The 22770-nt window shown below is 40.4% G+C and overlaps 1 protein-coding gene across 5 annotated transcripts in view; it reads left to right on the top strand.

Moving 5' to 3' along the window:
• The window catches only part of ENPP3 (ectonucleotide pyrophosphatase/phosphodiesterase 3), an 81003-nt gene that overhangs the window by 51359 nt on the left and 6874 nt on the right, over positions 1 to 22770 (top strand). For all 5 annotated transcript variants that reach the window (XM_042447289.1, XM_042447275.1, XM_042447283.1 and 2 more), the window contains 7 exons: positions 381 to 468; positions 4051 to 4220; positions 4336 to 4387; positions 5572 to 5726; positions 18791 to 18932; positions 19974 to 20051; positions 22501 to 22633. In XM_042447289.1, coding sequence (XP_042303223.1) covers positions 381 to 468; positions 4051 to 4220; positions 4336 to 4387; positions 5572 to 5726; positions 18791 to 18932; positions 19974 to 20051; positions 22501 to 22633 — 818 coding nt within the window. The remainder of the gene's footprint in view (positions 1 to 380; positions 469 to 4050; positions 4221 to 4335; positions 4388 to 5571; positions 5727 to 18790; positions 18933 to 19973; positions 20052 to 22500; positions 22634 to 22770) is intronic.

The following is a 22770-nucleotide window of genomic DNA, read 5'->3' as shown; positions in this document are numbered from 1 at the left end:
TATACCACTAATGGATTAGTGCCTAATACCCTGCCTAATGTTTAGTGAGGAGACCCTACCTGGGGGACACTTTTGCCAGATTTCCATTCCCAAGCACTTTTAGCTCAAAATAGTCTTTTTCAAACCAGAAAAGGCTTCTATTTGAGAGGAAAAAAACAGAAGAATTAATTGATGACTGATGTTTAATAATTAGATCTCATGTGGTTTAAATATCCAGAATTTTGTAAATTATTATTCCTCCCAAAGAACAAACCCACTGACTCAAATCACTAACAATCAATGTTCCCTGTCCACATATATTGCTTGTAGTAAGATATCTCTGAGCTGGCTTTGTTTTAAAACAAGAAACCTTCTGAAACCACTTTATGACAACCATCTAGGCAATCTTTGTAGCCCATGGGCCAGGATTTAAAGAAGAGACTGAAGTACAGCCTTTTGAAAATATTGAGGTTTACAATTTAATGTGTGGTGAGTACAAAGAACACCTTGTTTGTTTTGCACCTAATATTTCTAAATTTTGGAGCAAGGAAAACTAAAGTCTAAGAGTGTAGACATTTTCAGTTAAGGATATTATACAAACTTATGAAATACAGTTGTCCCAGTCTCTAAGTCCTGGACTAAGCCCTGGACACATTTCTGTGGTGGAATGCTTTGGCATCCAAAGCTAGTACACCAAATGTGCCTGTTATTGGAGATGCCTAATCTTGCCATAGTGTCACAGTTACATCTTATTACATCCATTTGGACTACTGTAATATTCTCTACATGTGGCTGCCTTTGAAAAGTGTTAACTGGGTAAACTGGTTCATGGCAAGAAGGCCTGGTTGGTGGGAACATGAGATAGGGCCTCCTTAGTGGCTGCCCCAGACTCTGAAACTCCCTCTCTAATTAGGCTAGAATGGCTCCCTTCTTGTTCTGTTATTGAAACAATAATAGGCACACAACAACAGTAAATAAAGATCATCCTAATCATCCTAATCCTCATCCTTACATAATTGGGGTTCTGATCAGTTGAACTGACACTCTGCATTTGGAACACAGTGGATTAATTATATTAATTTATTGCATTTACTTAGAACATTTGTATTGTGTTCTTGGTTCATGAAACTCAAAGTAATATCCGTGGGATTTCCACTGAGGCCAGATTGTTCAGGCCAGACCTAATAAGCTGTTGTAAGATACCTGCATCACATGTCCTCAGACCACGTCATAATAATACCCATGTACATAAGCAAATCTTATCTCTTATATCCCAGGACATGCTGATCCTAGCTCTCATAGTTTATAGCTTGTTGTGCTGAGTTCCAAAGTCTGAAGGGATGTCTACTTCCTTATCAAAAATATGGGTAAACTTTTCCAATGTAACGTGGGTCTCAGCCTTACAATATGCTTTTAGAGTAACAATTGGGAAAAAGATAATATGATTTTGAACGGAGGATTTATCCCAGGCTCCACCTCAATCTAGGACATGTCTAGAGGGTGACCTGGATAGTAAAAGGTCAGGAAACCAAGCCCAGTAAGGAAGCCTGGAAAAGAAAAGCTTGAGAGGTGATATAATTATCATCATTAACTATCCAAAAGGTTGTCATGTAGAAGATGGAATGAGCTCCAAAGGGCATGACTGAAATAGATTCAAAGTACAAAACTGCAGATTCTGACTAAACATTAGAAATAACTTGGTGACTGCAGGAGCTGTTCAGCAGAGGAACAGAGGAGAAATGTTTATTTCTCAGTACTGTTTTAGTGGATTCCTGCACTGACAAAGGTTAGATTAAATGGCTTTCCTGGTGCTTTCCAATTCTGTGAAAGGTAAGGATTCTATACACTTAGACTGCTGCCGCAACCTCTTTTAAAAGATGTTTAGAGAGGAAGATGCCACCATGACTCTAGGGAGTTGGTTTCATTGCCAAACCACACTGACGGTCAATACATCCCTTCTAATGTTCAATTGAAATCTACTCTCCTGTAACTTCAGGCCATAAGACCTGGTCCTACCTTCTGGAGTAGTAGAGAACAAGCCTGTCATCTCCTCTCTGTGACAGCCTTTGAGGTCTTTGAAGAGTTCAATCATGTCACCCTTATAGCATAGTGAATTGACTTTATTTATGCTGTAGTTCATTTAACAAATATATTCTAAGGGCTTCCCATGCTCACTCAACCTCTAAGGTGCCAGGACATTGCTAGTATTAAGGCCCACAAACTTAACAAATACTGTATGTAGGCAATATGTATAAGGCATGATATCCTATGCTGTTGTAGGTTCCAGTTTTACCACTATCTTGGAGCTAGATTTTTGTCAGCAGCAGCATGATGGAGCTTACATTGCAAGAGACATGTAGAATCTATGCCATGGAGGCTACCACACAACTGAAACTACCATACTATACCACTGGCGGCCAATACTATGTATAGAGACAATGCTTCTACCTAAGTCACGAAACAGAGTATCCATGTTAGCTTTTGGGAGACAAACTAGGTAGGGAAAGTTATTATTATTATTATTATTATTATTAACCTTTATTTATGAAGCGCTGTAAATTTACACAGCGCTGTACATGCAATCTTTTTAGTTAGACGGTTCCCTGCCCTCAGGCTTACAATCTAAAAAAGACATGATACAGAAGGAGAAGGGAGTGGTGACGAGAAAGGGTAAGAGGTCCAGCAGTTCCTCTCAACCTCCGAGGCCTGGACCAAGGCAGATGGACTGGAGGGAGGGCAAGGCTTCATAATGGATGGTTAATCATTATCCAGGGAAAATACATAATCACAAGTAGGATAATACATATACAGTACATAGGAATACAGGAAATGGATCGATAAACAGCCAACAACAGAACATCAGATAGTAAGCGACAATTATGCGATGCCTGGGAAGGCTTCTCTGAATAGGATGGTTTTCAGCTCCGTTTTGAAGCTGGTTAAAGAAGTGATGGCTCTTGCTTGTGGAGGAAGAAGGTTCCAGGAGTGAGGGGCAGCAAGTGAAAAGGGGCGAATCCGGGATGGGGCAGAGGAAATCCTGGGCTGAGACAGGAAACCTTGACTACCAGAACGGAGGGCCCTGGTGGGAAGGTGAGGAGAAAGAAGGTCTGATAAGTAAGGAGGGGCCAGTCCATGGAGGGCTTTAAATGTCGACAGCAGGAGCTTATACTGAATGCGGAAAGGGAGGGGGAGCCAGTGAAGGGATGCCAACACAGGAGAGATGTGGTCAGAGCGGTGGGTGGAAGTGATAATGCGTGCAGCTGAATGCTGGACAGAGATTAAAGGACGGAGGTGAGAAAAAGGAAGCCCAGCCAGGAGGACATTACAGTAATCCAGTCGTGAGATCACTAGGGCATGGACCAGGATCTTGGCAGTAGAGGTTCACAGTTCAGCATTAAGAAAAGAAAAACAATGTCCACAAATTATTTACATAACTTTAAAGTAGACAATTAAGACATTGAAATATTTTAAGATTTTCCATACCTTGGATCAGTCATTAATCAGAATGGAGACTGCAGTCAAGAAATCAGAAGACAAGGACTTGGAAGAACATCTATGAAAGAACTAGATAGGATCCTTGGGTATAAGGCTGTATCACTGGATATAAGGATATACAATTATAAATTTAGTATGATCTATGCCACCATATTTCCAGTTTCTATTTATGTTGGGAAAGATGGACAGTGAAAAAAGCTGATAGGAAGAAAATAAACTCATTTGAAATGGCAATTATAGTGGTGTCAAACTGCATTAATTCTGCAGTGTAGACACACCCAAGGTACACAAAAACCTCAATAAAGTATACATATAAAGGTTATTTTAAACAATTACATTTAAATGTATACATTTATAAATTAAACTATTTATAAAGTTAAAAACATTCATTAATTCATATACAAATCATAAACCAGAACATTACACCATTAAAAGCCCATCCCAAACAGTTTCTAAAAGCATGATATATACTTATTGAGTTACCAGATCAGCATGAAAAGGCCTTTCCAGTTAAGCCTTGGACTTACTACATATAAATCTTTACTGTGAAAAATAATTATTTTCCCATCCCCATAGATTTGCTTAAGATTAAACCGGCCCCGAACAATGGAACACATGGAAGCCTGAACCACCTTCTAAAAGTTCCTTTCTATAATCCATCACATGAAAAAGAGGTGTCACCTCCATCTTTGTGTCCTTTTGCCACCTCTTCATCTTCACAAGCTTCAGGATGCAGCTGTGACTCTGTAAGCCCAGCACCTTCAGATATATATATATATATTTAAAAAATCCAATTTATTTCAATTTGTATTATTTGTGCCTGATCATTCTCTTGTCTATCTTCTGTCTATTTGCTTGTAGATACAAGATTTAGATGCAGTGAATCAAAGGCTAAACCTTGACGATAAAGCACGTGAGTATAGGACATGAAAAGAAGAGGGATAAGAATCCCTTTAAAATAGACCCTTAATAGCAATTTTGTGGGAAATATGAAGAATATTTGAATATATATGTGTAATTACTGCAGCCCTGGATCAAGACATTTTTTCACTTGAAGCAAAATACAAGATGATACTCCTACCCATTGCATTTGCAGAAGCTTGCTTGATCACTTCAGCACTGAGATGGATATACTATCCTCTGGTATACCATAATCTCCAACATTTCACTGATGAAAAAGCAACATCAGAGTGTGGTCATGCTGGCCAAACTTAATAACAAAGAATATTGGACAGGCTGAGTGAGGTTGTGGCAGTTTGCTTTGCCAGAGTCTATAGGGAATGGCAAGGTTCTGCTCTCTTTCCTTCTTTCTCTCCTTCACTGTGTTCATTGAGTGCAAACTTCTTTTGCACTTTCAGTTCAGTTGAAGCAAATAAAATAAGCTGCAGACAAAAAAGGAATGTGGGAAAAGGGGGTAGAGAAACTAGAACGTTTTAAAAGCAATGGGAAAAGTGGGACAGCAAAGGATTAATTGGGACTTTCCTTGCCAGACCTAGGCAGTTGGAGTGTATGGTATACTTGGGACAGAAGTCTAGTTTCGGGGAAGTCAAATCAGGCCGTGACATAGATAACAGTTTCCTCAAATAGTGGCAAATACTAGTGAACCTCAGGAAGAACATCTAGATGCAGTAATTCCAAAACTTTTGACTTCTAGGTGTTTGGACTTCAACTCCCAGAAGCCCCAGCCAGCTTGGCCAACAGCCAGGAATTCTGGGAGCTAAAGTCCAAAACATCTGGAAGTCCAAAGTTTGGGAACCACTGATAGATGGAGGCTTCTGCTGCTGCTGTCTTCCATCACCTGGCTGAGAAACCTGTGTGACTTTGCCAAATTGCAGGGCTGGCCCTATATTTGAGGAAATCTTTCAAAGAGTTTCTGTAGAAACTATCATAGTAAATGGCTGAAGATCTTGCCATTACAGTATAAAATCTTGTTCTGTTCTTTTTAATGTATTGTTTAAAAGCAAAAAAATATTTAATAAGTACATAGATTTATTTATTTTTAATGGTAAAAGATACTATTCAGTGACTGCATCTCTTCTTCCCAAAGTGATCATATGAACGTGAAAGTCATTAATTATGGTTTTATTTATATTCTAGAAACAGACTCCGAATCTTATAATTTGCCTTATGGTAGACCCCGTGTTCTACAGCAGCAGAGTACCCATTGCCTCCTTTACCAGCATAAATATGTGAATGGCTACAGTCAAAATATCCTGATGCCACTATGGAGTTCATATACTGTTAGCAAATCAGTAAGTTTCTAGGATAAATTACTTTTTTGTTCTAGAATGAAAAGCTACACAGAGTTTTTGTTTAAAAGCAAAGCTGATGTTTTCCAGTGTCTACTGCATTCTCTATATTGCCTCTAAATTAAGAAAAGGTGAGTCCTGGAAAAAGTCACAAGAGGAAGCAGGACATTTACAAAAATAGCCTGTATATCTGATGTCACTGTTTCTGAGCCACAGATTTCAGTCTGCCCATTGCTTATGCACACACTGTTTCTCAGTTAACATGCCTTAAATACACTCTTACACTTCATTCACCCTTTTTGCTCTATGTATCAGATACCATACAACAGGGATTTATCAAGCCTATAGTTAGCTATGATAACTGACTGATGGGTTCTGTTCAATGTAGCAAGCCAAAAATTGTGCAGATCTACTGCATAAAGCTGGAAGCAATGTGTGGTGATTAGAATTATAAATCCTGGATTGTCTGTTAAAGAATTTGGGAGCCCTTGGACTTCAATATCCAGAATGCCCAAGATGGCCATTGATTAGGGCTTATGGGAGTTGTGGTCCAACACACCTAGAAGGTCCTAGGTTCTGTAGTCTACTGATACTCTGCTTTGGCCATGGGAATTTACCAGTAGGGCTGCCAGTTCAGGATCATCCCAGGTATTGAGGTTTCTGGGCCAATCTTGGTGATGTCTTTGATTATTGTGCACAACAGAGAGAAAGAGGGGACTTATGTTCCTGTGTTTCTGACTGGAAATTAAGACAGAAATTTTTTAACCATACTAGTTGCTCTAAGATCAAGATAAAATGGGGTGATTATTCTTTCTCACTTACTGAGAGACATGAGATAAGGAACCTTTAATATCAACTATTTGCTTCTAGTTAGAAGGTGGATACAGAGCAGAGCAGAGAGCGTGCCATGACACCATGACAGCTAGGAGGGAAGGATAATGTTAGCTAGGGTGCATTTACATTGTAGAAATAATGCAGTTGGACACCACTTTAACTGTCATGGCTCCATCCTACAGAATCCTGGGGTTTGTAGTTTTGTGAGACACCAGCACTCTTTGGTAGAGAAGGCCAAAGAGCTTATGAAAATACAGATTCCAGGATTCCATAGGATGGAGGTATGACACTTAAAAGGATGTCAAACTACATTATTTCTGCAGTGTAGATTCACCCTAAGTAAATACATAGACATTCTTTGGAGTGTTGTTGCATGTTGCAGCAACAAATCAGTTAATCCTTGCCAGTTGTAGCAAGCCGCTGTTCTACTCTCTGAGTTGGAAGTATGCACAAAGTCCTTCCCTCTTGCCTGAAACAGAGCCCAGCCCAGGAAAACTAGAGAATTTGCATTCATGTCTGCTTAGAGATGCAAGCTCAGGGCCAGATGCAAGCTCTGCTTGCCCTATTTATCAGTTGTCTATAGTCCCACAGTAGTTTTATAGTTAACCAGAATGTTGCACTGTGGTTTCAAGAAGCCCTGGCTGGGGGAGGGGGGGCAGGAGGAAGAGGAGGAGAAGGAATTTGAATGCCCTTAAACTCCACAGCTCTTTAAAAATAAAAATGCCATTTCCTTCTCTTTCTTTTTTGGGTCTTTTCATTACATTTTATTTTTGCCCAGTTAACTCTGTGTTGGACTACGATTCTTCATGTGTTTGCCATTAGCAAGTGCTTCCTTCTATAGAGCCAGACGTCTGACCTCAGTTTTGCTGTGTCTTGCTTCTTCTGGTCACTTCAATTCAGGCCAGTGTTACGTTTGGAGCACCTTTCATGCCCCAAGGGGAATCAAGTGAGTCTCTGTGCATGAGCTGATTTGAACTACATGAGCCAGATCCATGAGAAGTGAGAATATTTTGATGCACAGAAAATGGATATATGAAGCTTCACATATTGCTCATGGCATTTATACAGTTTTCTATGTGGAAGGAGCAGGCACACAATAGTGGTGATTAACCTGAGCTGCAATGTATCCCCTCAATGGAAGACATGTAACAACTGAATGAATGAATGTGATGAACATGATCCAAACATAGTGGAGAACCTGTATCTAGGGGTGTAGAAATAATGCAGTTTTACATCATTTTAACTGCCATGGCTCCATCCTACAGAATCTTGGGGTTTGTAGTTTTGTGAGATACCAGCACCCTTTGGCAGAGAAAGCAAAAAACAAACAAACAAACAAAAACCCCAAACCTTGTAAAACTACAGATTTCAGAATTCCATAGGATGCAGCTACAGCACTTAAGGTCATGACAAGCTGCATTTTTTCTACAGGGCAAATGCACCCTAGATTGTTAACAAAATCATTCGCTGTATCAACATGACAAAACCTATCCCCTCCCAAGTAAAATTTAAAAAAAATAATTGCATTTTGTCTGTGCCTTGTCCTGAAAGTCTGCTTTGACATGGGTTTGATTCTAACGAGATTTTAAAGTGATCTCAGGATAATGTCATACCTTATTGCTCTTACTGCTATGAAGATAATTCTGTGTGCAGAACCCAAAAGCAATGAAGATGACAACATTAGCAATAGTAATTTTATTTTGTATTATGCAGAAGAGACAACAGTATATGTAATAATTAAAAAAAAACTAAACAAAGGGTTTACACATGGAGACGTTTAAGGAGATAAGCAATGCTGCAAGTATGTTGTTGAATGAAATGTTGTTTAATAGTCAGGGCTCAGTGCAGCCAGACTAAAACCTCTTTCTGAGTAGCCCTGTGACCAGACCTTGGAAAAAATTGGATTACAACTCCCTAAAGTCCACAGCCAGTCCTAGTTAGCATTGTCAGTGGCTATGCTGTTGGGGGATTCTGGGGATTGTAGTCCAAAAATAACTTTCTGCAGCTGTGTCCATGATCATGTCATAATTTAATATTTTGTTAAGGTGCTTTTGGTTCCCAAAAAGGGAAAGTTTGTAGGGCAGGCAGTCTGTACCCTTTGTTGCTATTTTTGCTGCCCCAGTTCCTACTGCTGACAATACAAACCTCAATTTAAACCCAGGCAACAGTTTGCCTTTTTGACATTTTTGTTATGATAAAGAACAGAAGTGAAACTCCAGCTGCAGGCATAGTTCTCTTTCATGTGCTGGTTTGAGATCCAGGCCACATTATTTTATCCTGTTAACATTAGTTCCATTCTTTATACACAAATCTTCGACACTGTTTATTCGGCTGAAGTTTCTTTGCTGCCTCCAGCTTTCTAAGGAAAAACATATGTGAATGTTTACAGATACAGGCTACTGATGGGTGAACATTGCAAAGATCACTTTTTGCTTCTCTGAAGTATTTTCAAACTGTGTTGGGGGAAGCCTAGTCTGTTGGGAGATTATCAAGAGTTCTTTGAGGAAGACAGTGAGGGTTGCCAAACTTATATAGGAAGACTTGAACTGTGACCATTTCCAATAGCAACAGAGATGCCTGCCTGCCTGCCTGCCTGCCTATCTATCTATCTATTTTAGTTATGAAAATATTCCCACCCTATATATCGATACGTATATATTTAAATAAAATGTTGACATTCAAAATTTTAATTTAAAAAAATTCTGGGGCCTCTCCTTTCTCCTCCTACTGAGCTTCACCCCACTCCCATAATCTCTTAAAGCATTTAAAAGGGAAGCAGATGAATGCCAAAAGGTAGGTGTTTGAGGAGCTCCCTATTTCTAAAAATCTGTGGGCTAAGCATGGCTGGGGGACAGATTGTAATCACCCTGCAACAAAGTCAGCATTTTAGCATGCGATAACACCCATTAGCAACCTGTAAGACCTTATCCTGTAGAAGAAAGGGCACTTTATTTGCCTGTGCAATAATCTCCTGTGTTTTACAAGTTAATAGTATTTAGGAGTAGTGTTAATTTTGGTTCTTATTTTTTAATTTCATTAAATTTTTATTTCTTTCATTTTCCTGGAGCAGCCGCAGAGCACCTGGGAAGTGCATGCGGACCCCTAATGGCTCCACCGAGCAAAGGTTGGGAACTTCTGTTCTAGATTTACATAGCTATATTTCTGAACTTTAAGATTAGTAGTGGAATGTTCTGGAAAACTCTCCCTCTAGTTTCTGGATGCTCCTTTTAAAAGTAAAGTGACATCTATCTTGTCACTTATTTATTTTGGACAGAGACTGAAATGTGTGTCCTAAATAGGCAACAGATTGCTATTGTTGGCAAGTGACTGTATATATCTTCAAATGTGTTGCACTAGAAGTCCCTTAACCTCGTGCCTGACTGGGAGTTGTGGGAGCTGCAGTTTATCACTTATGGAGAGAGGGAGTGAGTCTTGTAAATAACCATAACTGTTGCCTGCATAGATAAATATAGGGACAACCCTGGCAGTGGTTTGGGTGCAGAGTCTGGTCCCCAATTTCTGTTTTTATTATGTGGTCTGTTGTTTGTGGTAAGTCACTATTATAGATTATCTGCATCTATCCATGGGTAAGGGTTGGCCTACCAGCCAAGGCTGTTACCAGTTGACATCATTGATGAATAAGGGCTGTAGTTCACTAGTAATTTTTATGTAGGCTTTTATTTATATCTGTCTTACCCTTAGGTTGGAAAAGTTCTTTTTGGTCTTCATTTCCCAGAACCCTCATTGGACATAGCCAGTGGCCATATTAACTGGAGCATTCTAGGAGTTAGAATAACAATAAAAAGGAACTTTCCTAAGTTCTGAAGATACATTTATATCCTTCCTTTCTTCTGTAGAGCTCAATACAGTATATGTGGGTTGCTCTTCCCACACCCCTGGCCTTCCTTCTTACACCGACTATGTTGGATGCACTGGAGTGGTTTTAGATGCATAATGTAGGGGGTAATAGGTATTCTGTCACCTTCTCTTCCAGTACTTTTTAAGCTTTCAGGAAGCTTGAGATGGGATTTTAAAGTTATCATAAGTTAGTATTTCAAAATATCACTGCCAGGGAAAAGCTCAAATTTATTCATTATAGTAGAAGTACAGACAAGGGAAAGAACAGATTTCATGTGAGCATTCTAGACGATGAACTTACATGAACCTTCATGTTGCTGTGGGCTTTGTCTTTTGGGTTATGTTCCAGTAGAGGGAGTGCTTTACCATTACGGTTGAAACTGAGATATGAAGATACCAAAGAGAAATAACTCTGCTCCAATCTACTTGCCAGCTTCCCTGATAATCAGTAGTAGTGGTCTGGAGTGACTGGGCTGCAAATAAAATAAAAAGGATTGAAGGTCTCAGGGAACAGAAGTGGCTTTTCTAGAAGGCAAACTGTTTTAAATCTCTGCTGATGCTAATCATCAGGAGATTTAGGAAGGACAAGAATGCACTCACACAGTGTGCACTTAATGTGTGCAACTTGTTTGCTGAAGATCATAAGATTAGATGGTTTTAGAAATTCCTGGAAAATGGGACTAGTAGTGACCATTGGCAATGATATTGATACTGAATGGCCTTCTCTAATCTGGAGCTGTCTGGATGGCTTGAACTACAGCTCCTATCATCACAGAAAACAAGTTGCCTGGGGTTGATGGAAGCTGTAGCCCACCCTATACAGACGTGAGTTTATCGCTTTACATTCCTAAAATGGGGCTAGGTCGCTTTAAATGTGGTCTCTGCCTCCTGTTGCATTTTGAGGTTTGTAGATTAAGAAGAGGCGTTTAGAATATTCAGCCAGTGAGCTCTTAAGCCTCACTGAACTCCAAACTCCAAAATGCAGCAGTAGGAAGGGAATGCATTTAAAACAACCAAGCCCTGTTTTAAGAGTGTAAAGCGATAAGCTCCATGGACAAGTCAGGGCTGGGAAGGGCTGGTATACAGCGTATATCACTGAATACTAGAATGACAGAATTATAGACTCATAGGATTGTGTCATACAATGCTAGTAAAGCAGAACTTCAGTATAAAAATGTCGTTGGACAGAACTTATTGCAACTTCATGTCTCTCCTGTTGGTGCTTTGCATTTAAGTCATTGGTGGAGCATACCTTTCCATCAACAGGTAAAACCCATCAATGGGTCCCAATATCACTGCTAATCTGTTAGTACCCTTGGTGTGATAGGACCCTTCTGCTGCATTAACAATATGACAGCACTCATGTGGAATGAGGGGGCATGATTCTCCTCCTCTCCCCCCTCTCCCAAGCAGGGATAGTGTGTGTTTCTATAGAACCTATATAAAGGGAATAACTGTTACATGTTATGCCTTCTTTGTCATTTTAAAATAAACTATTTTTTATTGTTTTAATTATTCTGATTATTTTTTCATATGGCTCAGCTGGTTGAAGCTATGTCAGTTTCTGTGGCTTCTCATCTCTGGTAGCATTTCTTGAAGTCTGTATTTTTTTTCATCCCCAAAGAGAATGATTTCATTTCAGAGAAGCTTTTCTGATGTCAGGGAGTGTGCAGACAGGAGAGCAGCACTACAGCATAAAGCAACCATTGTCTTATTCTAGGGAGACGACAGTGGGAATGTGGACACTCAATGGAAAAGCTGAACTGATGCAGAAAAAGTCGGACAGCATCATTTGAGCAAACTGTTAATATAAGAAGAGCCCTGTTGTATACAGGCTCATGTGAGTCTAGCCCAGCACAAGAACATCTTTCCTGTCTCTCAATACCAGTTCCTGGGAAAGATGAACAGGAAGCTGTGACTGGGATTACATTTTCCTTATTATCTTACTGTTGGAATCTTGTTGGTCATTGTGGAAACATAATGCAGGATAGAGAAATGTTTGAGCTGATCCAGCTGGTATGATGCTGGAAAGCCTGCTATTTCTCTTCACCATTTTTTAAGTTTAGAAGATTGATACAGATATAGCATCAGTTTTCATTATTATGGAGGGGTACCTGCTAATATTTGTGGCTCCTGCTATATTTTTATTTATTTATTTAGGAAGTGAAATTAAAATACTTAAAAGGAGACTATGGGCCCAAAGAGACAGACCAAAATAAAGCTGCTTTGGGTCACTTTAGAGGAATGCTGTTTAAATGACACATGCATCTTAAGAGGCCAGAAGCTGAGCTAAAGCTAGGCTCCGGTCCAGCCTCTTAGGACACATGCATCATTTAAACAGCATACCTCCGAAGTGACCCGAAGCAGCTTTATTTTGGCTTACACCTGATAAGGCAGTCAAAACTATTCAGATGGCCCAAATGAGCTCGTAATAGATCAAAGCTGAACTACCTAATGGTTATTTTTACAATCTATTAGTATTGGGGGGTGGGGGTCAACACAAGCCAGCCTTTCCCTGTTATTTGTACGTCACTTCTTGTTCTTATATAGCAGAGCTGGCCCTTGCCTTGTACTTCCCACCCCTGGAAAAAAGGTTTTTAAAATGTTTTCCCCTCCAAATCCCCATTCCCACCCCATTGCCTCCTGATGGTTTAGGGGCAATTTCACCACATTATTCCCACCAGACTCACAATGTTACAGTTGTGTAATGTGGAAGGGTGTCAGACTTTTGGTAACGGGCCTTTCCATATTTAGTTAGCTGGGAGATGCACAGTCTGCTGTCAGAGCTACATTCAGACCCTTAACAGTTTTGAGAGCCTAGGTTCACTTCCATGGTACCATAAAGTGGCAGGGTGGGACTTTGTGGATTACATTCTTCTATACATATGAAAACTGAGCAGAGTGACCCACAGGTGGCTGCCTAGACAGGTTTCATAGCATGTTTGGCTCATCATCTAAGCAAAAATGGCACCGAACATCTAGCACGGGTGAAAAAATAAATAAATTGCCAAGTGGTCTGCTGTGTAATTGTATTTTGTAAAATCAGAAATATCTTGAATTAGTCTTCAAAATTAAAAAAAAAAGGATGGCCTCAAGCACTGTAAAATGAGTCAGAAAGAAACATAGCAACAGTAGCCAGTTTCCTAAAGCATTCAACTGTGATTTAGAGGGAAAACTAAATCACACCTCTGGCTGTGGGGGAAATTTTATGAGGAAAAACACTCATCTCCTGGAGAGGAAGGATTTGATTGCACAAAGCCACTGATTCCTCCCACACAGAGACCAACACATGCTCCTGCACTCTCTCACTCTCTTTCACACACAAGACTTATAGAAACATATCCTGCTGCTGGTGAAAAACAATGTAAACATCTGTACCGTTAACATCACTGTACTGCTGAATTTTTATAGTATCATGGAATTTATGATGGTAAGGAACTGACTGTAATTGTGGACCTATATACTCCCCCCCCCTTTATAATGAAAATCCACTTTGGGGGAAGGAAATTGAGAGTTGAGATGTTTGTCTCAAGAGGGGATGGACCTCACAGTTTGCCCATCCACCATTTATCTGCTCCAGATTGTTCCCAAAAGAAGTTTTGTAGTTTGTTTATTATGTAAATCTTTCCTTTGCTCCAATAAGGTCAAGGTGGTATTCATGGCTCCCTCTTCCCATTTTATTTTCAGAATAACCCTGTGAGGCAGGTTAATCTGAGAGAGAGCAGTTGGCCCAAGGTCATCCAGTGCATTTATGGTTCAGTAGGGCATGGAACCTGGATCTTTACTTATTCACCCTTCCAGATGTATGTTTGCCCTGGCCTTCTTCTGCTGGTACTGCTACACTGTTAAATTGTCCTGTCCAGAAAAAAACAACAACAGAATTTCTTCGCACAAACAGTATGCAGTTAATTCCGTTCATTTATTTAACTTACTTTTTAATCTCATTTGAGACAGCATGACTCATTGGAAAAGACAATAATGTTTGGTAAAGTGGAAAGGAGTAGGAGAAAAGGAAGACTCTGGCTCTGAATTTGTAAGCTCTCATCGAGGATCTCATTCACAGTGTTGCTACAAGTCAAAGTTGACTTGATGTCAGATAACAGCAAGAAATGTCACAAAAATGTCAAACTATCAGAAATGGGACAGACCCTGCCTGTAGGATTTCAGCTGAAAAGACTTGACACAACTGGGGTGAAGTGGAGGAGCAAACCCAGGTGCTAGATTCTCAGTTATGAAGGTCAGCAGGGCACATAGTTGGATTTTTGCTGTTTCCTGTTCCTCTGTTACTAGCAGGAAGAAATGCAGAAAGGTCCCAGTGGAGCTCAGTTCAGGCATGTTGCTTGGTGATTGGTTCCTTTCTTTCCATATGTTTTAAATTCTGCTGGCTTTTCTGAATTTGCTACATTTTGTTTGGACTAGAAATCAGGCTGAAACATAAGGAAACCTCATGCTCTGTCAAAGGATGGGTGACCCATATGAAGACACCACTTTTCATACACAGGCTACCCTCTGAGTTCTGTTCATATGTAAGCTCATGCTTACTGTGAGGCAGAAAGGTTTTGCATCAATATTTTGGGAGTGCCTGTGACAATCCCACAATATTGATGATCCAATTGTTCCCATGCACAGTCTGCTATTCACAAGTAGAGCTCTAGACTGGAGCTGTCAAGGGCCCAGTTATGTATGCCCTTTCTTATGCCTGGGTTCTCATTCCTTCAAAACTGGTAGTTGGAACTGAGAAGTGAGCATTGGAAATGCACTGCATGTGCCATTGGTTCTGAAGTGAGCATTTTCTCTGCTGTGCAAATGCAACCCTTCACTTGATTGGCATATTCCCATGTGAGGCAAGCATAGTTTTTCATAAATGCAGCTACTCATATGATGGGTCATTTATGCATGAAGCCTGGACCTGTATTCAACAATTGAGCCTGAGGTATTGAAACTGGTGCTGCTAATAGTGTAGTCAATGTTGTGCAAAAATGAGAAAGGCATGATGCTTTAATAGAATTTGTAAATGTAATTGTCTCATTTCAGGTTCAATGAGTTTGTGGGACCTTTTCTTTTTATGGCCTATTTATATATACATATATTTTATTTACTTATATCACTTTTAAAAATACTACTACCATCAACAACAACCCTGGAAGTGGGTAAGAGATGACCCCAAAAACCAAAGCAACTCCTTCCAAAAGCTGTAGTTAAGGCCCCACAAAACACAAATAAATTATATCTCTTGACACTTTGATTATGGCTTCCCTTTTAAAGTAACTTCTTGTTGTCAATAGCAGCCAGTGACTACAGTTTTCCTCTGAGCTTAACCAACTCTGCAGGTTGAACTAAACATTATAAGAGACACTGAGCTGCTGTGGGTCTGGCTCAGTTTGCCAATCTGTGCCTCCTAGCATTAGTTGTTGGCTGTGCAGGGCGGACAAGGCAAAGCCAATCCCCAGTTTTAATGACATATAAGTTTTAAAAAAAAGCTTGGGATTGAGGAGGAGAAACAAAACAGAAGCAGTTCTGTGTGTCTGGCAGCACTGCCAAGTGGAAGCCCAGTTCCTGTGCATGGTATACACATATCTATTCAAAAGTAGGTGTCACTGAGTTCAAGGAGGCTTCATCCCTTGCTAGTGAGATAGTGTTATACCGTTGGTCTGGAATTTAGACGAGCTTATTTCAAATTTGCAGTGAGCTATGAAACTTATTGGCTACTTTGCCCTCACCATTGGAATTGCCACAGAGGGTTGCTGGTAGTAGGAAGACTCATTTAAATCTCCTTCCTCTCGTGGAACAGTAAATGTGTGCACGTGCACCTTCAAGTTGCAATCAACTTATGGTGACCCCCTGAATTTCATAGGGTTTTCTTAAGCAAAGAATTCACAAATGTGTTTTTTTTCCAGTTCCTTCCTCTGAAATACAACCTACAGCTCTTGGTGTTTGTCAGTAGTCTCTCATCCAAGTACTAACCTGGGCTGATCCTGCTTAACCTTTAGGGTGTTTATAAATATTACTAATTGATAAAATGTTAGTTTCTGTAGTGTGAAGGCTATGATGGTCACCCGAAATTCAAAAGATCCCTGGTTTGAAATAGAGCATAAACATTACAATTATAGAATCAGTGTAGTGTAATGGTGTTGGGCCATGGCTCTGGGAGACAATTATTCAGTTTCCAGCTTAGTCATACAAACTCACTGGGTGGTCTTGGACAAGTCACACTCTCTCAGCTTCAGAGGAAGGCAATAATTAACCCCATTTGAAGAATTCTTACTAAGAAAACCACAGTATAGGGTTACCATAAGATGCAGTCATCTTGACAATAAGAACAATAAGTGATAAAAGATAAATAACTAGGTTGTTGCCTGAAATACATTTTTAACCACCTGGAAACACCTCCCTTGCCAACTGAAGCATAATTAAATAATTAATTGCTGTGTATGGCCCTTGCATTGTTGATTTCTTTTTGTATCTTAGCTATGCGGATGCTGGTGGTGGTTGTGTGTGTGTGTGTGTGTGTGCGCGCACACAGACAATGCTGGTATAATACAGTGTAGACTGTTTTAATGCACCAGTGTGAAAGGGTTAATCATTGTCCCAAAGAAATATAAAACAACTTCATGAAAACCAAACAAAAGGGAAGATGAAAAAGGCTCTTATTTATGATGACTGGTGCAAACTGGTAGAGGTAAAAAGAGGATATCAGTTAGCAAACTGTGAATGCATGGATGCAGACTGAAAGGATATATTGACACAGGTGCTTTGACAGTGAGAGCACTGTAGTGTATATGCTAATATGGACTCCTGGGTGTACTGAACCATCCTTATATGCAGAGCTGGTGTGTGTGGGAGAATCGAAAGTACTACATAGAGCAGGGTTGAGCAACTACAACCAGGATATGGGCCATTTTCCCTTCCTTTGCCCACCTGGCAGTCTGTAGTAGTGCATTTAAGTGCACTAGAGGGAATATGATGTTTCTTCTGACCAACATTTTGACAGATTTGGGGTGATTTTCAGCCATTTTCTCTCTCTTTTGATATGTTTTGGGGAGGTTTGGGGAGCAAATGGTTAGGGGATAAAACTTGTCTTTTAAGGTGATTTGTGGGGATTTGTGGTGGTTTGGGGGCAAGTATCACCCCAAAATCAACCTGAATTTTTAAAAAAGATCTGGAGGGTGCCTTGTAGTGGTCTCACAGGCCACATTTGCCTACCTCTGGTCTAGAGAGTGCGGTTGACTAGCAATCAAAGCAGTCAGAAGGTGAAAAGAAAGTGCCATGTCATGGCTGCCTGTGGCACCTGCTCTATCTGAAGAGCATCCATTCCTTGCACAGTGATGCCGATGGTTGATCTGGATTTTTAACCACTCTCTTCTCCAGTCCAATGGCAGCTGATAGCTTCTGTGTCAATGGAATAGTGAATCCATTTTGGATATTGGTTCAGGCTTTAAAAGAACTGTCCAAGTAGCTGAATCATACCTTCTGATGGGGTTCAGGACCTTGGATAGCTGTTTGAAAATTAAGATTGAAACTCAGAGAGGATTCACCAGCCTTCTGATATACTAGCTGCCACTGGCCTATTCCCATTTCCAGAAACACTTCCATTTTTAAACACTGCTAGGAAAAGGGGAGGCTCAGTACGGTCATTCATCCCTATAATTCACCTCCATTTCTTTCTTAATAGAATCAGCCTCCTTCAGAAAGTAATGTGCATATATGCATTACAAAAGAGAGCCAGCATGGCATAGTGGTTTGAGTGTTGGACTATGACTCTGAAGACCAGGGTTCAATCCCCAGCTTGGCTATAAAACCCACTGGGTGACTTTGGGCAAGTCACGGTCTCTCAGCGTCGGGACAGCATTGGCAAGCCCCCCTCTGAACAAGTCTTGCTAAGAAAACCCAATGATAGATTCAGCTTAGGATCACTATAAAATCGGAAACTACTTGAAGGCATATAACACAAACACATACATTGCAAAAAATGAGTAATCTCTGTGAAGTCCTGACATGAGTCACACATCTTAACTTGTTAGTTACCCTTTGACATGGTTTAATTTTGACAAAACCAGAAGGAGCAAGTATTGTTTGATCTCAAGGGAAGCTGCTTTGATCGTGCCACTGTAACCTTGTTTTGGGGTGAGATTCCCCCCTACCCCTGTTTTAGCTGTGCATTTTAGAAATGTTGAAGACTGAAGGAATAAACAGGCTGGGATGGGGGTGGAGGTGGCAATGTCCATTTCTATTTTTGATCGTGTAATGATTCATTATCAAAATAGGAAAAGAAAGAATCAGTGAAAGCTCAACTAGGAAGTTGCAAAATGTTAGGTTAGCCACAGCTGTGGGCGTAATGCTACTCTCCCTGTTTCTTCTCTCCTTTTCTCCTCTAGCCGGGAGATGCACCTTCTCTCCCTCCCACTGCTCCAGACTGTCTGCGGCTTGATGTTCGAATCCCTGCAGCTCAGAGCCAAAACTGCTCCAACTACCAGCCAGACCTGAACAACATCACCCACGGTTTCCTCTACCCTCCCAGTTCGTAGCACTCTTTATATAGAAAGAGCATAACGTTTTAATCAGCTGGATGTGGTCGAGTGTTTAAACATATATACAGCACTAGAACAGCCCACTTGGGATAAGTGTGGCAGCATTCAAGGGAAGGGGGAAGAGAGGATTTCAGTGGTATTTCTTGTCTGAAAAGAACAGCATTGCTCTGTAACAGTTGCTGCATTTTGTAACACCAGACCATGGGGTCCTTGAGGCCATGCTCAAATAGTTTTATTTGTCAGATTTAGATGTATATTGAGTAGGGATATATGAAAATGCTACACAAAAGACACAAGTCAAAAACTTGGGTAGTGGTATATTTAGTTTACAGATTGTACAATTTACTTTAACCAACCATCATTAAATATATATAAATGTAGTTTGGGGAATAGAGTTGTACTTCATAAAAAGTATATTCCAAAGCTTTGATTTAATTTTTAGGATGTTTCAGCATTACCTCTTGATTCATTTGGCTAGTGTTGTCATTAGGAAAGTTAGAAGTTAGACTCAATTCTCCTCTGCATGACTCCTGTTATATTAATGTGTATTACTATATTTACTACAGCATGTGCTAAGCCTGTCCTGTTGTGCTTAGGGCCCATCTTGCCCATCTTGCTAAATGGATATTTATCCCAATGTTTTGCCATTGTGGCATAACTGGGACATATTGGAGGATAGAGAAACTGTTCATAATCGTGGTTTGTCCACAGAACCAGAACCATGTGATACAACGCTCCCATCTCCCATCTTGATGAAGCCAGGAAGCTTCCTGTGACCGCATTTTAGTGGACTAAAATTGCAGGAGCTGGTCCAAGAAAACAGAAGGCATGATGTACCATCACATGTTTCATGCCAGTGTGGCACCTATTTTTCTGGTTTGAAACATGTGTTACCTTTCCCAAGATTCCACACCTGTAAGAAATTGAGAGTTCAGGACAAAATGTACATCAGGGTTGAGAAAAAGATGTTTGGAATGGGAGCACAACTTAAATTAATATGTTATTTGGAAATATCTCTTTTTCATCACAGACTTGAATTCATCTGATTTTGAACAATATGATGCTTTGCTTACCAGCAATATTGTCCCCATGTATAAAGAATTCAAAAGTAAGTTCTGGTCATGTTGATCTACACTTTGATATGAATTGTTAATGAAATATTTCTTGCTTTCTCTTCTCATGCATAGAGATTGTGGTGGCTAGTGATGTCTATGTGATTGGGGTGGTGAATCCACTCTGAGTTTTAGTATGAATTCTGAAAGAGGTATCCAAAATTCTGAACCTATTTTGGAGATGATATGAAAGCCAGCAGACAGCAGCCACCAGCCATCGGAGTGTTGCATCCACATCTTTTGACCTATATGGCTAAGGGATAAAGAAACCACATTGTTTCATTTCTAGAATTCAAGACAGGGGAACATGTGACCCTCCAGATGTTTCTGGACTGCAACTCCCATCAGCCTTAAACCAGTGTACCCATAGCAGGAATAGTTAGTTCTCCATCTGGGCTTTAATGGCACCCTTGGCTGGCCTATCTTTGTAAGGGAAGACATATGACCACCCTGTCCCCCTGGTGGTGCACGTCTTGGATGAGGGGAAAATGTTGCCTTCACCCCGAAGCCTGTTCTGACTTGGAAAAAAATATAAATGGGGCAATTCCTTCATGAGACAGGGTTAGGAAATCTCCTTTAAAGGGTTAAAGACACAAATAAACCTTTCTGTGGTCTTCCTGTTAATCCAATAATTCCCTGGCCATCATATTTTACTGTCTAAAGTAAAGGACAAGATGATGTCTGCCTCCCCATTCCACTCCCAGAAGCTGACTGAGCTAGCAGCCAAATCTTACATTAACACAGGCAATGGGAAAGCGTTTTCCACCACATCTGAGACAATAGCTTAACATCCAGGACAATTTGTATAGCAGACCCAGCTCTTTGCACCAGCAGAGGGTAACAACTAGAGAGAGCTCAAGGAACAGCCAGGAGGCTGTCATTGCTGTCCCCTTCATCACTCTGCCTAATGGCAGGACTGGCCCTGGACAAGAGCTAGATGATGTCATCAAGCCTAGTACCTTTTGGTTAAATAAAGTCCACAAAGTCCTACTCTGCCAAGTAATTGAGATGTGGACCCTGAACTCTGAAAGGCTGTTCCAGGGGATAGTAAGCTCTAGCAGTTTCTACCAGGCTGGTAAGAGGTTCAGGTATTTTCCTGGAAGTGGCGTGTCTCTGTCATCCAAGATCTAAGTACCTTTAAGTACTCATCACCATAAAGAGGGTCACCATGAAGTGGTTTCAGGCAGTGTTGTGATGAGATTCGCAAATTTGCATCTCCCTTACCCATCCCACCGCACCCCATATGGAGCTTACGTAGAATTACAGATATGACAGGGCAAACACTTTGTCTGTTTCTTCAGACACTACCTCTATACAGTATTGGCAATTTCATAGGTGCTTGATCTGAGAAATACTTCAAGTCATGTCAGCTGGGATGGGGGACCAGGAAAACTGCCTGTGCTATGTGCCACAGTGCCTTGACTCTAAGGACACCTCAGAGCTACGTGTTGAACACATAGCTGACTCTGCATAGAGCTGGTTTTTCCAGTAGGGCGGAAGCCACCTTCTCCCTATCTTCCTATGGAATAGCTTTTGACTTTCTGTTCAGTAAAGGGCTGCCTCCATTCTTGCTTTCCAAAGTGATCTCATTGTCTTACTTATCTTTAGGGGGAAATTGCCCTTCCCAACAATGGTCTCTTTCCAGATAACCTGACGAGGGGCAAGTGGAGAGGAAAAGAAAAAGAAAGAAAATCCTGGCAATAGAACATGAAGCCTGCTGAATTCTCAAACTGAGAACTTCATTTGCAGGAAAGAGGAGGAACAGGAGTGGCTGCTTAGAGACTCGTTGTTTTAGCTGACATGCATGGGCCCTTTAGAATTGGTAGAAAAAAATGCTTTAAAAAACTGCCATGTAGGAGAAAGTGTGTGATTTCAATCCAATTGGAGAGGCGGGATATAAATGAATTATTATTATTATTATTATTATTATTATTATTATTATTATTATTATTTCCCTTTCTTTTATCTGCTTGATTAGTACTAAGCACCCTTTAAAAAAATCTTTAGTAACATCTCTTTTTTAATATTAAAAAGTTGGAAACTTTTGGCCAGCAGGAAACTGACTGAGCCCAACTGGCTGTAGGAGTTTAGCCTCTCTCTGGTCAACAAGCTTCTTGCCAGTTCCTTGCCCATGAGTGGGAAAAGAGATGTGGCCAGTGGGGAGAGGGGCTTCTCTTCCCACATGAGGTGACTAGAGAGTTGGGGCTGTGTGTCACTGGTCATGATTTGGCTGCAGTAGTTACAAATGGAACAGTTACAGTCTGCACTGGGGAGATCAGAGATTTGCAAAGTATTATTCAAGGTGCTCAAGGGTTAAAGTAGAAGAAGAAGAAACTTTCTTTCTGTAAAAAGATGCTGAGTAATATTTTCATCACTGGACAATGTACCAAGCAGGAACTGGTCACCTGTAGCTGATTGCGTGTTGCTCCTTTCTCTTAACCACAGGAATATGGGATTATTTCCATAATACTCTTCTTCAAAAATACATTACGGAGAGGAATGGACTGAATGTGATCAGTGGGCCTATTTTCGATTATGATTCTGATGGACACTTTGATTCATTGGATATTATTACACAGTAAGTAAGGTGGTGGGAAATTTTTTTGTTTTTGTTTATTTATTTCATTTGTATGCCACCTTTCTCCCAGAAGGGACCCAAGAAAATATGTGTTTCTTAATTTTGTTTCTTTTCATTTCTGCCAGTGAACTCTGAGT

The sequence above is a fragment of the Sceloporus undulatus genome, chromosome 1 (genome assembly GCF_019175285.1).
Source record: "Sceloporus undulatus isolate JIND9_A2432 ecotype Alabama chromosome 1, SceUnd_v1.1, whole genome shotgun sequence".
NCBI classification, from domain to species: domain Eukaryota; kingdom Metazoa; phylum Chordata; class Lepidosauria; order Squamata; family Phrynosomatidae; genus Sceloporus; species Sceloporus undulatus.
Note: the sequence above shows the minus strand (reverse complement) of the source record. Positions and strands in the feature narration are given on the sequence as shown.